The sequence below is a fragment of the Vombatus ursinus genome, unplaced genomic scaffold (assembly GCF_900497805.2).
Source record: "Vombatus ursinus unplaced genomic scaffold, bare-nosed wombat genome assembly UNPS02014830.1, whole genome shotgun sequence".
In the NCBI taxonomy this organism is placed as follows: Eukaryota; Metazoa; Chordata; class Mammalia; order Diprotodontia; family Vombatidae; genus Vombatus; species Vombatus ursinus.
The window spans coordinates 40,229,272-40,246,201 of NW_020954608.1; the positions used below are offsets into that span (position 1 = coordinate 40,229,272).

General features: G+C 36.4%; 1 protein-coding gene across 3 annotated transcripts in view; it reads left to right on the plus strand.

The window, feature by feature from the left end:
* The window catches only part of CASC1 (cancer susceptibility 1), a 76,439-nt gene that overhangs the window by 17,106 nt on the left and 42,403 nt on the right, over window positions 1-16,930 (plus strand). For all 3 annotated transcript variants that reach the window (XM_027838596.1, XM_027838595.1, XM_027838597.1), the window contains exons 5-7: window positions 4,686-4,779; window positions 6,197-6,288; window positions 15,076-15,177. In XM_027838596.1, the coding sequence (XP_027694397.1) occupies window positions 4,686-4,779; window positions 6,197-6,288; window positions 15,076-15,177 (288 nt within the window). The remainder of the gene's footprint in view (window positions 1-4,685; window positions 4,780-6,196; window positions 6,289-15,075; window positions 15,178-16,930) is intronic.

The window sequence follows — 16,930 nt, forward strand, 5'->3', positions numbered from 1 at the left end:
AAAAAGACTTTACCTTGATACTACTGTCTTCTTAAACTTTTATCCTATATTTCCTGTCATTGCCAAACTCCTGGAAAAAGATATTTACATTCCTTGCCTCCACTTTGTAACCTTTATTTCACTTCTCCTTGTATACTGGCTTCCGCCTCCACCACTCGACTAAAACTGCTAAATTATTAGTGATCACTAAACTGCTAAATCCAAAAGCCTTTTCTCAGTTCTCACCCCTCTTGACCTTTCTGTAGATTTTTGCACGGTTGGCAATTTCCTCTATCTTCACACTCTTTTTTTCCCCTTGGGTTTTTCTGACACTGCACTCTTTATTTTCCTACCTGTATAATTATTTCTTCTTAATTTCTTTGGCTGAATCATCATCCGTGTCCCACTCCACTTTGTGTGGGCATGTGCCCCAGGACCTTCTTCCCTTTTCTCCCTATCACCTTTTTGGTGATCTCAACAGCTGTGTTTAGTTGTCCGTGCAGATGACTTGCAAGCTTGCATACACAGCCTTCATCTCTTGATGCTTCTTGAGCTTCCAGTCCCATATCTCTAAATGTTTGCCGCTCATCCCCACAGGAATGTCACATGGGGAGTCTCCAATTCAACGTATCCAAAGCAGCTCATTATCTTGTGTCCAAAAACCTTTCTTAACTTCCCTTTTTCTGTAGAGGACATCACTGTCTTTTCAGTCACTCTGGTTCACAACCCAGTTCACAACCCACAACTCCCACATTTGATTCTTTATTTGCTTAACTATCTCCCCATATTCAGTAATTTGCCAAATTTTGTCAATTCTGTCACTACAACATCTCTACATATTTCTTTAATGATAACGCATTGCAACCTACTCCACCTCCACATGGATACTAATGTTCCTAATGCACGGTTTTGACCATGCCATTCCTTTGCCAGAACCAGGTAGATTCAGCATCTTTCCCATTGTCTCTTGGATAAAATATAACCTTCTTATTCTTGCATTTATAAATACTCAGGCTCCTACATACCCTTCTAGCCTCATCTCGTATTATTCTCTTTCACATGTGTTTCACTCAGACTGTTAAGACAATACTAAATCTTCTCTGACTTTGTCGGTTCCATCCTTTTTCTTCACTTATTCCCATTCCTGTACTCCTTTGGCTACTTGTGTGTTTGGCAAGTCTGTCAAATGATTACTGATTAAGATGCTTTTTTAGATAGTTTGGGGTAGGTTGTTTCAATTGTTTGAAACACTATTCCTTTCTCTCATTATTCCATTTAAAAAAAAAAAACTAATTCCAATCTTTGCTCTGACAGATGGTTGTCTGACTGTACACAGGCAACTTATTCAAGGATAACCCTCACATCAATAACACATCTTTTCTTATCTGTTAAAGTCCTGTATTTGATTTCTGTGGTGTTATTTGATGCTTACCAATAGTTGGCCCACCATTTTTTTTCTCTTGAAGCATGTAATATAACCAGATTGTATAAGGGACATTTACCTAGTACTTGTAGACCTACATTTCATTCATGTGTCAAGTAAATTCCATTAGTGTAGAGTTCAATAAAAGTCTCCCACATTAAATCATTGTCATTTGAAAAAATCTGACAATTATATTGAACATTTTTCTTGATGTGGTTTTGCCATTTATAGATTTGAAAGCAAATCTTAAAATTAATTTTTAACATCATATACAAAAAATCAAATGGGCATCTGTTGCTTCATCTACTGGCAATGAAACAGGAAAGTTTTAGTTTCTTAATAAATTTATTGTAAAAGTCATCAGACATGAGTAATTTTCCTCTCTGTTGTGTTGTCTGTAAATGGAACTATTTGAAACTGTTTTACATCAGTCAGCAAACATCATTCCCACTATATCTATCAATACGTTTTGGTAGAACCAACATTTCTCTTGTAGAATGAAGTTTTTTTTTTTTTAAACTTAGCAATTCCCAAAGCAACATCATATGATGCAAGCAATTTTTGTGATATCACAAACAAGGTTTTTGAAAAAGTTAATTTTCTTATTGAAAGCACATATAATTTTCTCTGGAAAAATTCTCATGTTGCTAACATTCTGCATGTATATTTTCAAGGTGTTGTTGCAATATATTAGGTTTTATACTACCTGTAGCTATTCACACAAAGCAAACACAGTGGTCTTTCAGTGGTCTCTTTCTTCAGTAATAATACTTGTGAACTCCAGTGATAGTTTACCTATCCTGGATTGTAGTTTATGGATTTGGACTTTCCTTTCTGTATTTTATGCTATTTAAATTTTTGCTTATTATAGCTTAAGCTGTTCCAGTGGATTTTTTCCTTCAAATTAATTATTTCTTCAAATCCGTTATAAAGGGACATTGTTTTACTATTAAAAAGTAAAGACAAACTTTTAAGGAAATTAAATTTAAATTGAATTGTTGAATTTACCTACAATTATTCTTGAGTTATTTCAACATTTTACAAGTTACAATTTGGGAGGAAGCCAGTTTATTATATTTTTTAATTAATATAAATGGTACTGAGAGTCATGACAGATGTTATGGTGCTTCTAACATATATACACAAAGATTGTTTGACTTTGAGAATATGTATCCAGCACTTCAGTGCAACAGCAGCACAATGTCATTACTCTTCTGTGTGAGCTTATGTGGATTGATAATGACGGTGGCAAGTCACTCCTATACTGAGATTTAACATGTTCTAACTCAAATTTGACCTCTTTTATATATATCATATTAAATGTGATATTTAAACTTTACACCTTTGTGATCTGTATCATTGGAGAAAGTACTCACATTAATATGATCACAGATCTATTGAAATATCAAAGGTATTGTTAATGGAATTTGTTTGCTAAGCTTATCTAGAAAAAAAAAGAAAGAAACTTATCAGTGAGGATTCTCTGGCAATAAATAGTACATCTTGGCTGATTGCCAGTTGTCCATTCTGTCACTGTCTCTGTTTCCATCTACTCATCTTTTCCTCACATATTCTCTTATACACAGATTTGTTTGATAATGGGCAATTATCAAACAGGACTAAAATATACACTGACTAATTTGGAAATTTTAAGTAAAAAGCAAATATTCATATCAAGCAGATAACTTCTTTGCTTAAGGTAATTTAGATCCAGGGTGTATTTTATTATTCCAGGAATCCTGTTGAACTGTTTCTGAAATTTGGAGTACGTCGAGATCCCTAGTACTTTAGATTAACAATAACAGAGGTGGCAGGATATAGATATATACATGACTATATATCTACAGTCTGAGGACCCAAGGAACTTTTAAAAAAAATCCTAGGAATAGAAAAACCCAAGCTGGTCAAGCGGCTGGGGGCAGGGGGCAAGGGGTATATGGGGGGGGGGGGGAGTGGCAGGAGGAACATTGAAATTATGCCTTTCCAGGATTCTGAAGTCTGTAATTCATGACTTTGAAGCCTTTAACCCAAAAGGACTCAGCTAATTAGCCATGAAGTTGCAGTGGCTTCCAGTTACAACAGAGAAAAAGAGATTCTAGGCCAGCTCGTCAAGGGAAAGACTTCTGGCCTCCAAATTTCCAGGAGGGTAGGGTGGGGAAGCATCTTACCTATTATGTTACCATCACCTGATTTCTTCAGCTTCAGGCCTGGGCCCTTTACACCCTATCCAAGTTTGTTACTCTACTTCTTGTAGTGTCACTGAAATAAGGGGTGGTTAATAGTGAAGAAGGAGATACTTCTTCAAGCTCTCCAACCAGCTTGGATATAATGGAATTGTTGAGAGGGAGAGGTCAAATGAGAGAAAGAAGAAAGGAATTTACTTTAGCCTCTTTTCCTTAGAGTCTTTTTATCATTGTAATTCTGATTGCATGACTTATCTTTACTCCCTCCTCCATCCTTCATACAGTAGTACTCCCTTCAGCCAGGCTTAAGACTAAACAAGATCAGTAAAGTTACTGTCTTGATAGAAGCCATTCTTACTATCCAATTGACTTGGCAGCTTTATTATGACTTTAATCTAAAACTGTGGGTACAAGGGGCAGCTAGGTGGTGCAATGGATAGGACACCGGCCCTGAAGTCAGGAGGACCTGAGTTCAAATCCAGCCTCAGACCAAACACTTGATACTTACTAGCTGTGTGACCCTGGGCAAGTCACTTAACCCCAATTGCCTAAAAAAACAAAACAAAACAAAAAAAACAAAACAAAAAAAAAACTGTGGGTACCCAATTAAATAATTGGAGTTTGACAAGATGTTAACTCATATGGTAGAATGAAGTCTAAAGACCTGAGTTGAAGTCCTGGCCCTAACTATTCCATCATGAGGTCATGAGCAAGCCTAAATACTAGGGTCAGGTGTTAGCATCATCTAATTTTGTAGGCCTCAGTTTCTTTACTATGTAAAATGAAGGGTTTTAATTGGATGACCTTGATGTTCTCTTCTAATTCTAAAATCAATAATCCTGTAATGATGTGAAATGTGGCTAATAATGCTGATAATACTTAACTCAGGACTGTTATGGGGAAAGTCACCAGGTACTTAGCAAGATAGTTGTCAAGAGACTATAGAATATATTTTACTGAAATAAAATACACAGTTGGGATAGTTTCTGACAATGGTTCTTGAAGGTAAATGTGTATTTCAGATAAACAGTTTTGGGAAATGATGCTATCAGTTTATAACTGTGATAACAGTCTTGTTATGTGCCAACACTTTTGTTAAGGGTGGTACTGTTTCTGAAAAGAAAAAGAAACTCTCTAAAATTGAGCGACTGAAACAGCAACAAGAGGAGGAAGAAAAAAGAATGCAGGAGGAAGGTACAGCTCACAGAATTAATATTGTTGTAATGCAGCTGATAGATCTTGGATTCCTAGGAGCTGAACAAAGTGTTTATTGTTTAACTTTATGGCAGCATATATGACAAATACTTAAATGACACATCAGTCAGTAAATTAATATTTATGAAGCACCTGCTATGTACTCAGGCACTGTGCTAGGTACTAGAGATATAAAGACAATTATGATATAGGCCTTGTCCTCTTGTAGTTTATATCCTGTGGGAAGAGACAGCACATAATTGAAATAGCAAAAATGCAATTTAAAAATTAAATTAAATGTTAGCCAGAATTAATTATGATGTTGTTTTAAACCTAAAGGTAATTTTCTAGTTATACATAGTTTTCTAACCTAAAGAGGTTCTGGTACTTTAAAATTTTTTGCTGAGTCTTTAGTAAAAACTTGGATTATTTTGAAAATGCTGTGAGCCTCCAGAACTTAAAATATTTGTGGTGAATTTAAATATTTTTAAAAATAGTGACTATTGATAAGTGACTTTTTTAAAAAAGTAGCTATTCAGAGGAATCCAGTTATTGGAATATGGGCTATATATAAAGTCATAAACTCAGAATTATGATCTAAATTCCTGTGTTGCCTTTTTTGCGTAATCTGGCATAAACTCATTTATGTTTTCATTAAAAATGGGGAAATAGTGTCATGTCTGTCTGCTTATTAGAAAATTGAATGTAAGAAGTGTCATATTGAAACAAACTCATAATCCTACCAACTCAACATTTTTGTCTGATAGCTATAGCAAGGAAAGAGATTAGAGATCTACATTGGAGATTCTACTTTCCCTTTAACAGTATATTATGACTCTAGCAATCATCTGTTAATTTAAGCCCTTCCTGAACATATTTATATTTTCTCCCTATACAGTAGGGTAAGAATGCTTTATTTTTATTGTCTTTTTACTAGGATATTTCGTTTGTCCTAAATTACCTCTTCAGCCTTTGTATTCATATTACTCATGTTATGGTGTTATAGATCATATTCCATCCCAGTCTTCATTTTTTCAAGACTGAAGAGTCCTACACTTTTTAGTAGTCCATTTTTATAGTAAAGCAAATTTCATTCCCTCCCATTTCAGCTGCATTTCTCCCCAAAGTGATTTTCTTTTTCTTTCCTTCTCCCTCTTTCCTGTCTCCCCTTTCACTCCCTTACCCACCCCCAACAAACACACCGTGTGTCTGGTAGAAGGGTTGTAACTTTTATGAACCTAGAAACAGAGGATTGTTAAGAATAGCAGGGTTTATTTATGCCCTTTAGTAAAGGTTGAGATTGTCCTCTAAAATACCCCCAAGACTCTATAAATAAAAAACTGTTGAGATAATTGTAAGTATTCTTTAAAATCAAATAGTGACTACATTACTGATAAATGCTTAATTTTTTCTTCAGAGGAAGCCCGTTTGAAAGCTGAACAGGAAGCAGCAGAGAGATTTGAAAGACAACAAATTGAAAAGCGTAAGTGGGAAGCGTTAGTAGAAAAGGTTAGTCCACAACTTTTATTAGGAATTTAAGGAATATTATAGAAGAATACTAGAATCATAAAATTTAGTAGTTGGAGGAAGTTCACAAGTCACCTAGTCTAGCCTTATACACTATAAGGGCACCATTATATGCAAAAATACCATACTTACTGTTTTACCTACTGAATTCTCCTGGAAGATGTCAGATCTATGAGAGAAGGTACCTTTCATTTTTGTCTTTATGTCATGAGTGAGGCGCAATGAGGCACAATGCCTCGAATAAAGTAGGTACTCAAGTTTATTTAAATTAAGTTTTGTGGAATAAGTGGAAAGAGCTCTGGCTGTTTAGGCAGAGGACCTGCCTGGGTTCGAATCCTACTACTATTGCTTACTCAGTTCATAACTTAGGGCAAAGCACTTAACTTCCCCAGGCCTCAATTTCCTCTACTATTGAATAAGGTAAGTTGTACTAGATGACATATGGGGGCCGTTCAGCTTCTTATAATATGACACTTTGAATTAATTGATTTGAAATGAGTCACTGTCAGTGGGTCACTATTTCTCTGCTTGAACATTTGTGGGGTCAAACTCACAAGACAACCAATTCCATTTTTAAGAGTTTGAATGGTTTGAAATTTCCTCCTTATACTGAGCAAAAATCTTCCAAATTCCTCTCTGTAATTTCTGCCTATTGGTTTTATTTCTAATTCTTGGAGCTGTAGAGAGTATATCTAACCTCTCTTCCCTTGATAGCCTTTTCAGATATTTGAAGATAACCATCATGTTCTTCAGTCTAAATAACTCTAGCCTTTAGGTTCCACAAACCTAATCCTTCATTGATCACTATTCTGGTGATCCTTCCCTAGAGTTATGCCAGTTAGTCAATATCCCACTTAAAGTCTGATGCTGGAAACAGAGCGTAGTGCTCTAAATGTGATATAACCAACATGTAATATAAATATACCATTACTTCCTTATTCTGGATACTTCTGTAAATGCAGCCTAATTTTTCATTATTTTTTAATCACAGTAGACTCATATTGAGTTTGTGGTCTACTAAATCTTCTAAATATGTTTTCCACATTATTTGTTGTTAAACCATGTCTTGTTTTGTGTCTGTGCAATTACTTTTTAAACCTAAGCATTAGTAGTTTGTATTAATCTCTATTAAATTTTTTGATTTGAATATTTACCTTGTGATTCTGGCATTCAGTATAGTAGCAATCCCTCCCTACAAATTTGAAGTGTGTCTTCTATGTTTTTATGCAAAACACTTATGGAAATGTTGAACAGAACAGAACTGGAGGATAGAACCTTGTGGCATATCACTAGAGACCTTCAATTAGGTTGACAATGATCCATTAATCAATGTAGCTTCTTCTAGTTAGAGACTATTATATTTAAGCTTTTTATATCTTTATATCTTTTAATGACTTTTAGCACTTAGTGCAGTACTTTGCAGTAGGTACTTAATACATGTTTTGTGTTTGTGGTTGCTGTGAATCTACACATTATTATCTGGACCTTCTTTATTTTGTCCCAAAGAATATCATAAAACTCAAATATTTTGATACAATATACATATGCTATGTAGATAGCATTCCTCTGATCTAATTGCTGTAGAAACTTTGTATTAAAGAAGAAATGAGATTAGTTTGGCATAATTTGTTTCATAGTAAAACCATGCTGTTTCCTAGTGATCATCATTTCCATTTCTAAGTTCTCAGTAGCCTTCTGTTTTGTAATTTGGTTGAGAATTGATAGTATTACTGGAAAAGCTGAACCATGATATCAAGTTCACCAATTTATAAGTTCTGGGATGTACCTTTTCCCATGTTTTCAAAGTCTGGAGAAAATTGCCTCTCTAATCTTTTAGAACCATCCCCATTCTCTGTTATTTTATAAGGATTGCTAACAGTGGTCACATCTGCAATCACATCTATGAATTCTTTAGTACCCTGGGAGCAGATCATGATGATGACACAATTATGGGTAATGATGAGATTTAAGTTGTGACCACTCCTGTGGGTACATTAGGTAAAGTAAAGATGTAGGTCAGAGGAGGTGAGTTTACTGAACTGGGTGGCCAGGGTATTTGAGGAGATATCAACATACATATTTAATTCCTCAAATAAGAAGTAAGAGATTGGAGTGGAGAAAGAGACTAGGGTCCTTAAAAATAGGGGCCTCTCAGCCTCATTTTCTTTTGTGGAGGATGGGTAGGTTCTAACTTCTGAAAACACGAACAATTGAAATTCCTACCCACAGTACACCAAGGGACAGAAAGACCATACTAGGTAAAGAACTTATATTGAGAACAGAACTGACATACTTTAACATATTCCTTAATGTGGATGACTACAAGAAAGATACTTGGCTTTGACGAATAGTATGAGTGCTCTATTTTGGGGGAAGTTGGAGTACTTGATGACTTAGAAAGCAAAAAGAAAGAAGGGGAATTATTATTGATTTTCCCTGGCTGTGGCTTCTTCCGTGAATGATGGTTTCATAAAGTTTTTTTTTTTTCCTTTTGCTTCTAACAGGTAATTCCTTATTATATCAAATATTTGAAATCAGAAAATACCGTATAAATTACAGGACAACCTTCAATGTGAAATTTCCCAAATATTTTATGAAGAGGCCATGGCTTCCTATAGGAAAAGGATAGTGAACCAGCCATGGAATGTACTAGAAGTACAGAGAGTAATTTAGATTGGATAATAAAATGGATTACGGAGTGGATTAAAGACAGCAATTGAATTATAAGGGAAAGCATGGACTTTCCACATGATGTTTAGGGATATTCATAATATTTTCTTTTCCATGCAATAGAAATCAAAGAGCAGAGAATTTTATCAGCAAAGATTGTGTTGTCAAAGTTACAGGTAGACAAAACATAGGGTTGAATTACAACTGGATTTTTTTTATGAGAAAAGTGAAAACTCCTAACTGCAATAAATAAGGTATTAAGGATTTTTTTTTTGAGTTTAATAAATACTCAGCATTATCTTTTACTTTGGTCAACTGCTAAAGAATGAGTAAATCTGACAAAATTTGTGGAAATCTTTAAAACTTGATATAATGCAGGTGAAAAATAAGGCAAATACCAATTGCTTACCTCTTATAAATAAAAGGAAGATTAAAGATAAGGCTGCAAACATAAAACAATGGAAGTGGAATGATGTGGAGATTGGTATAGTATAGCAACAAGGAACTAGATGGAGTGATATGGGTAGATGGATCGAACCTCAAAAGAAGGAGCAGTTACAATGCAGATCTGACATAATTAATTAATTAATAAATCTCAAGAGCTCCCTATTCCCTTTTAGATAAAGTATAAATTCCTAGCTTTTATAACCCTCTACAACCTGGCCCCTGCATATCTTTTTAACCTCTTTGTAAGTGAGGCTCTGCACTTCTCCCAGTTCACATACACATGTTCTAGCAGGCCAGGTTCTTAGAATGAAGATTGGCTAAAAATCTCCCTCAGGGTTCTGGTTCTAAGGGGCTATGGCTTGTTGCTGTTCTTTTTTTTAATGAAGTTTTTTTATAGTGCTGTAATCTCATATTTCCATTCTGGTATGTTCTCCCCAGTATTAATCACCAGTGATTAGTATTCCAGGTTCATTTAACAAATTAATATCAATTATCTGTTACAAAGGGATATTTACCGAGATTATGTAAGTAGAACAAAAGCATAAACCTTACTTTATGCTCTTAACACCCAGGAACACACTCTCTTATTCTGCCTCATTTCCTGGGGAGAGTAGGCTCAACCTTTAAGCGGTTTCTACAAAGCGTTGATCCCCCAAGATTTACTTCCAAATGCAGCATAGCCTGTGTGCAGAACTACTGTCTTATTTGTAAGACCTGGAATCTTGACTTTGGAGTAAGTCATTTGCTGGACTGGGTCCTTGTTGTTCCACCAGGATCAGCTGGCTATAAATTCTGGTGTGGACTGTTGCTCCTTGACCACCGGAGGCTCTCCAGACCTTTTGAAACTCATAAGGTCACAGCTTAGTCTCTTCCATTTCCAATGCCAAAGCATGAAAGAATAGACACAATAGAGACAGAAACAACCATTGTACTGTGTGTTCAGGAGTTCACCTGTTGGCCCAGGTGGAGAGAGTAGAACACCAGTGACAGCTTTGTCTCCCCACCCAGAGGCTTACAGCAGTCCTTGCCTCCTTACTTGAATGTAGCCAGAGATGGGCACAGAGAGACTAGCCTTGGGCCAGTTAGTCCCTTTTCAAAGTCAAGTCAACAAATCTTTTTTCACTTACTTTATTCTTTTTCATGGTTCCCTCCTACCCTCTGTTAATCTGTTTCTTCTCTCACAAATGTGACTAATATGGAAATATGTTTTATGTGGTAGCACATGAATAACCTATATCAAATTGCCTACCATTTTCAGAAGAAGGGAGGGGAAGGGAGAGAGGGAGAAAAATTTGTAACTCAAAATCTTGTAAAAATGAATGCTAAAAATTGTCTTGCCATGTAATTGGGAAAAAATAAAATACAATTTTTTTAAGAAAAGACATAGCTTAAGTACCCCCTTCTACATCAAGCCTTTGCTGATCTCCACAACTTGTAGCCCCCTCCCTCCCAAACTCTCCTTTTTAACTACCTTGTATTTGATTCTCTTTACATTTATTCTGTATATATTTATGTATGTACTCCATTTCCCCCGTTAAAATGTAACTTCCTTACAAATACAGATGGCTTCATTCTTTTTATTTTAATCCCCACCTTGCCTCGGAGGTAGTTAGTCCTAATTAGCTGCATTTTGATTAATTGATTGATACATGATCTGATGGGAACTGATGAAGGGAATGTCAAAGGAGGAGAAGTTACAAAGTATAGTGGTTACTCCTGGGGCCATCATTGTTTCCCTCCATCTGCTTGCCCTGGTGGGTTCTCCACAGAACATAAGATATTTCTGGAGCCTTTTAAAGAGCTCTAGATCCTTTATCTCTGCAGAGACTTCCACCTGGGTATAGCTCTTTCAAAGTCTCCTTCTTTTTCTCTTCTATAATGTTTTGCCTGTCAACTTCTCTCCATGTCAGATTTTATTTTCTGCCTCTTTGGAGTAGTTTTTCTTCTTAGCTTCCTTTGTGAACTATTTTTCATCCATTCCCTCCCCTCCCAAGAATTCTTCATCATCTGTAATAAACCAGAGCATGTAGAAGCACTCCTCACATCCTTTCTTTTTCTGTCAAGTCTGCTTCCCTCTTTTTCACCCCTGATGTTGCTACCATTCTGCTTCTAGACTTAATTACCCCTAGCTTTTGGTGTTCAGTCATTTTCAACTCTTCATGACCCCAAAGATACTGGAGTAGTTTGCCATTTCCTTCTCCAGATCATTTTACAAATTAGCAAACTGAGGCAAATACAGTTAAATGATTTGCCCAGGTTCACACAGCTAGGAAGTGTCTGAGATCAGATTTGAACTCAGGAAGATGAGTCTTCCTGACTTGAGGCCCAGACTCTATCTACTATGCCGCCTAGCTACCAACCCCTTGGTTAGACAGTTCTGATAGTCTCATAATTTGTCATTCTATTTTCAATCTCCTGTCTCTAATCCATCCTTCACATGGATGCCAAAAAAAAAAAAAAATAATAATGCTTAGTTCTAACCAGCTCTTCCCCTGCTCAAAAACTTTTACTAGTTCCCTGTTGCCTCTAGGATAAAATACAAACTCCTTAATTTGGTATTCAATTCCTCTACAATCTTCAGCCTAGCTTTCCAGTCTTATTTCACATTACTGTCCTTCACAAATTCTATCTTCTAGTTAAACCGGACTGCTAGGTCTTCCTTCATTTTGCACTGTACTTTCTCACCTTTGAGTACTCATGTAGCCTATATCCCTATTCTTGGAATATACTCTCTCTTCATTTCTACCTATTGAAATTTTTTCCCTTTCTAAGGCCAGGCTCAGATAGAACTTTTACCATAAAGCATTCCCCAATTCCCTCAAGCAAAAATGATCTCTCTCCTCTCAGATCTCCAGAGGTCACTTTGTCTGGATCTTTCTTAGATTATCCTTGTTTTCATATTTGCCATTTATCCACTAATAGATTGTAAGTTATTTGGGGGATTTTTCAGTGTTTTATCCCCTGCACGTAACACTGTGACTTTCATAAAGTAGGTACAGAATATTTGTTGAAATGAATAGATAACATAAGCTTGAAAGTGCCTAGATGATGACAAACAGGATGCTGAAGGACCTTTAATCTATGTCTTATTTAGGGTTGTTGTGATGATCAAACAAGATAATATTTGTAAAAAAAACAAACAGCACATTGTCTGGCACATAGTAGGTGCTATATAAATGCTTATTTCTTTCCTTTTCCCCATGTTATATGAGGATCAGTGGAAGGAACTGGGAATCTTTAGCCTGAAGAAGAAAAGTCTTGGGGGTGGTGGGATATGAGAACTATCTATTTGAAAGGCTGTCTTATGGAAATAGTAATTAGAGTTATCTTGTTTGGTTCCAGGAGGAAGAACTAGGACCAATGGGTAAAAGTTGGAGAGAGGCAAATTTAGACACATGTCAGATCAAAATTCCTAACAATTAAAGCTATTCAGAATGAGAAGGGAATGTCTCACGATACTGTAGGTTCTCTCTTATTGGAAGTTTTCAAGGTTGGATGGCCAATCTTGGGCAGGTTATAGTTGGGGATTTCTTTTGGATTTGGATTGGACAGGATGGTCACTGAAATATTTTTCAACTAGTTCTTTGATTCAATTATGGCTCGTTAGAAAGGACACCGAACTTGGAGTGGTGAATTTGAAGTTTTGAGGCCTAGGGTCATATTCCAGCTCTGCTACTTGCTGCCTTTGTGACAATTAACCTTCCCAGGCTTCAAGGACCCTATTAAAAGATCAAGAAAACACACAATCCTTTCCCTCACCAAAACCCTCTCCCACCAATTTATCATATATGTTTAGAACATAAAATTATCTTCCTTGATTAATTGGAATATCAACCAATTAGCATTTTTTAGGTTAGGTACTGTACTAAGGGCTGGGAGCAATGAGTAAAGAAACAAGACACTGCCTGTCCTCAAGAAGCTTGCATTCTACTAGTGGCATACACCATGTTCATTAACAAGGAAATAAATATGAATACAAAGTGATTTTGAGGCTATAGATGATCTAGTGGGGGAGCCAGGAAAGGTCCTGAAGTAAAGCTGAGCCTTGAAGGGCTAAGATGATGATGGAGTGTTGTGTTTAGGCAACAGGAAGCAAGGCCAATTTGACTAGGGTGTAGAGTGAATGAGTGATATAATGTGTAGTAAGTGTGGAAAGATAGATTAGAGCCAGTTTTTGAAGGGCTTTACATGCCAAACATGGGAGTTTGTTTTTGAGCCTAGAGACAACAGGTTGTTTCTGGAACTTCTTTTGCCAAGGAGTAACGTGATCAGGTTTATGCTTGAGGAATATTACCTTGGCCTTAGTGTGGGGTATGGGTTGGAAAGGGGAGAGACTAAAGGCAGGAAGACCAATTAGGAGGCTACTTCTACAGTCTAGGCAAGAGGCAGTGAGATCCTGAATTAGGCTGGTTGTAGTGTGATTTAGAGAAGGGAAATGGGGAGAGAGATGTTGTGGTGGTAGAATCAACAAGATGGCACTTCTGACTGGATGAGTCTCAGGTTACAAACCTCAGTGACTGATATCCTCGACAGAAATAGGGAAATTAGGAAGAGGGGGTTTGGGAGAAAGATACTGACTTCTGTTTTGCGCGTGTTGAGTTTGAGGTATATGGATCATAGAGTTGGAAGTATCTAATACACCATTTATAATGTGGGACTACACAGTTCAAGAAAGGCACTAGGAATATATATATAGATTTGGGAGTCATCTGCACAGAGATGATAGTGGAATCCTTGGGAGTTTATGAGATGAGAGAGGGTGTGTGAAGAGAAAAGAGGGTCCGGGGCAGCTAGGTGGCGCAGTGGATAGAGCACCGGCCCTGGAGTCAGGAGGACCTGAGTTCAAATCCAGCCTCAGATCAAACACTTGACATTTACTAGCTGCGTGACCCTGGGCAAGTCACTTAACCCCAATTGCCTAAATAAATAAATACCAAAAAAAAGAGAGAGAGAAAAGAGGGTACATGATAAGAGTCTTGGAGTATATCCACACTTAGGAGGTGATAAATTAATTCCTTTGTACCTGTGAAGGGGATTGAGAAGCAGCAGTCAGGGACAGTCCAGATGTCTGACTGGATAGAGGCAGATCATCTAGCTTTCACGTTAGCAAGAACATAAAGTTTTCATCAGATTGAATAATAATTTTTTTTAAATCCAATGAGAAACTACAGTAAATGACTTCTACTCCATAATTGCCCAAGACCAGTCTGTATCCCTAGTGCTCAGCACAGTGTCTGGTAAATAGTAGGTGCTTAATAAATGTTTGACTGACTCACTGTTTACTTATATGCGTGTATCTTATTTCCCTCCTAGAAGATAAGCTACTTGAGGATAAGGCACTTTCTCATTTTGTCTTTGTATCTTTATTGTCTAGCACAATGCCAGGAACTAAGTGTCCGTGGTGATCACTTAATAAATGCTTGTAGATTAATTGATGAGAATACGGATTTCACAAGGGTACAGCAGAAGCACAGTTGAAGGGGAGGAAAGAGCCGACTAGTATGTGGAAATGCAGAGTGTTACCAGGAAAGGGATAAATCCTAAAAATTTAAATTGTATTTGTATTCATTTTTGTATTATATTTGAAACTGTTAAAAATGTACGGCTAAAAGTTAAGTTTAGCAATTCTAAGTATTGCTCCTATGCTAACAGGATCTACAAAGGAGAACTGATGAACTTGAGGAACTTTATTTGTTAGAGAAATGTTTTCCTGAAGCAGAGAAATGGAGAAAAGAGGTTAGAGTCCTTTCTAAAGTAAGTTTATATTTTTTTGTATCCTAATTATATTTATCTATTTTTTGTTACATTTTAAGTTTTGAATTTTCTTCCTCCCTCACCCTGCACTAGAGAAGGCCACCATTTGATACAGATTTATAAATATATATATGAAACCATACTATCCATACTTGTTTTTATCAGTTGTTTCTCTGGAGGTGGGTAACATCTTCCTTCATAGGTCCTTTATAGTTGATTTGAGTATTTGTAGTACTCTGTGTAACTTGATTGTTCACAATTATTCTTTGAACAATATTGCTGTTACCGTATAAAATGTTCTTTTGGTTCTGTTCACTTCACTTTTCATTATTTCATTCAAGTCTTTCCATGTTTTTCTAAGATCATTGATCCCATCATGTCTTATAGCACAGTAGTATTCCATCACAATCATATACAACAACTTGTTTATTTATTCCCCAATTGATGGGCATCCCCTCAATTTCCAGTTCTTTGCCACCACAAAGAGAGCTGCTATAAATATTTTAGAATATAGGTTCTTTTCCTTTTTCCTTGATCACCTTGAAAAACAGACCTAATAGTGGTATTACCGGATCAAAGGGTATAGGCAGTTAAATAACAATTTGAGCATAATTCTAGATTGCTCTCCAGAATGGTTGGATCAGTTCACAGTTCTACCAACATAAGTTTACTTTTATAAAACTCTTAAATTTTGTATCTATAATAATATTTGAAAGGCAAGTTTGTGCTAGGATTGGTGTTAAGGAGGCAATGTGGTACTATGGAAAGACTCAGAGGACCAATACGTAATTAACATCCTTCTCTTACTAATTTTGGCCTTGGGCAGGTTAGATTCTTTCAGACTTATTTGCTCATCTGTAAAATGGGGATAATACTTAGACTTCTGATTTTATGGATTGTCATGAAGAAACCCCTTTATAGGGATGTGACCTGATCTGTGATTTCAGTAGCATACAAAATTTCCAGGTGAAAAAATTCTCCAGATCATCGATGCAGATCATCGACCTTATGTGCACCTTAATTAATAGAATTTTCTGGAGAGCTGAGAGATTAAGTGACTTGTCTAAGGTTACACAGCCAGGATGTATCAGAGATAATACTTGGACTCAGGTCTTCCTGGCTTCCTGGCAAGCTCCCCGTCTACTCCATATAAATTCAAGTTATTATCATTATTATGTATGAGGACTCCAAGAGCTCCCTTCCCAAGCGACAGAAGGCGAGATCTGTTTGCTCAAGACATGGCTCAAATTCCTCTTCACTGCTTGCCTTTTTTTCAAGATTACCTCTCATTTACACTGAATCTCATGTATGCATAGTTGTATGCATTAGACTATGAACTCCTTGAGGGCAGGGGCCCTGTTTTTTTTTTTTTTTTTGCAGTGCCTGGCACATAGTAAGCACTTAATTTGTTGACTGCTTGACTGACAACCTACTTGGCCTTTAATGAATGTTTGATAATTTTTCTGGGAAGGCCAGGATTATACAAATTGAGTGATTTCATTGGGTCATAATAACAATCATCTCAAATTTATATAGTGATTTCCAGTTGACAGTCTTTCTTTACAACAACTTAATGAGATAGATAGTATAAACGTTGTTGTCTGTGTTTTACAGATTAGGAAAATGAGGCTTAGAGAAGTTAAATGACTTGTTTACACTCACAACATTAGTAAGTGGCAGAAGCAGGACTCAAAACCCAAGACTTTTGGCTACAGATTCAGTACGTTTTCCATGATACCATATTGTTCCCTTG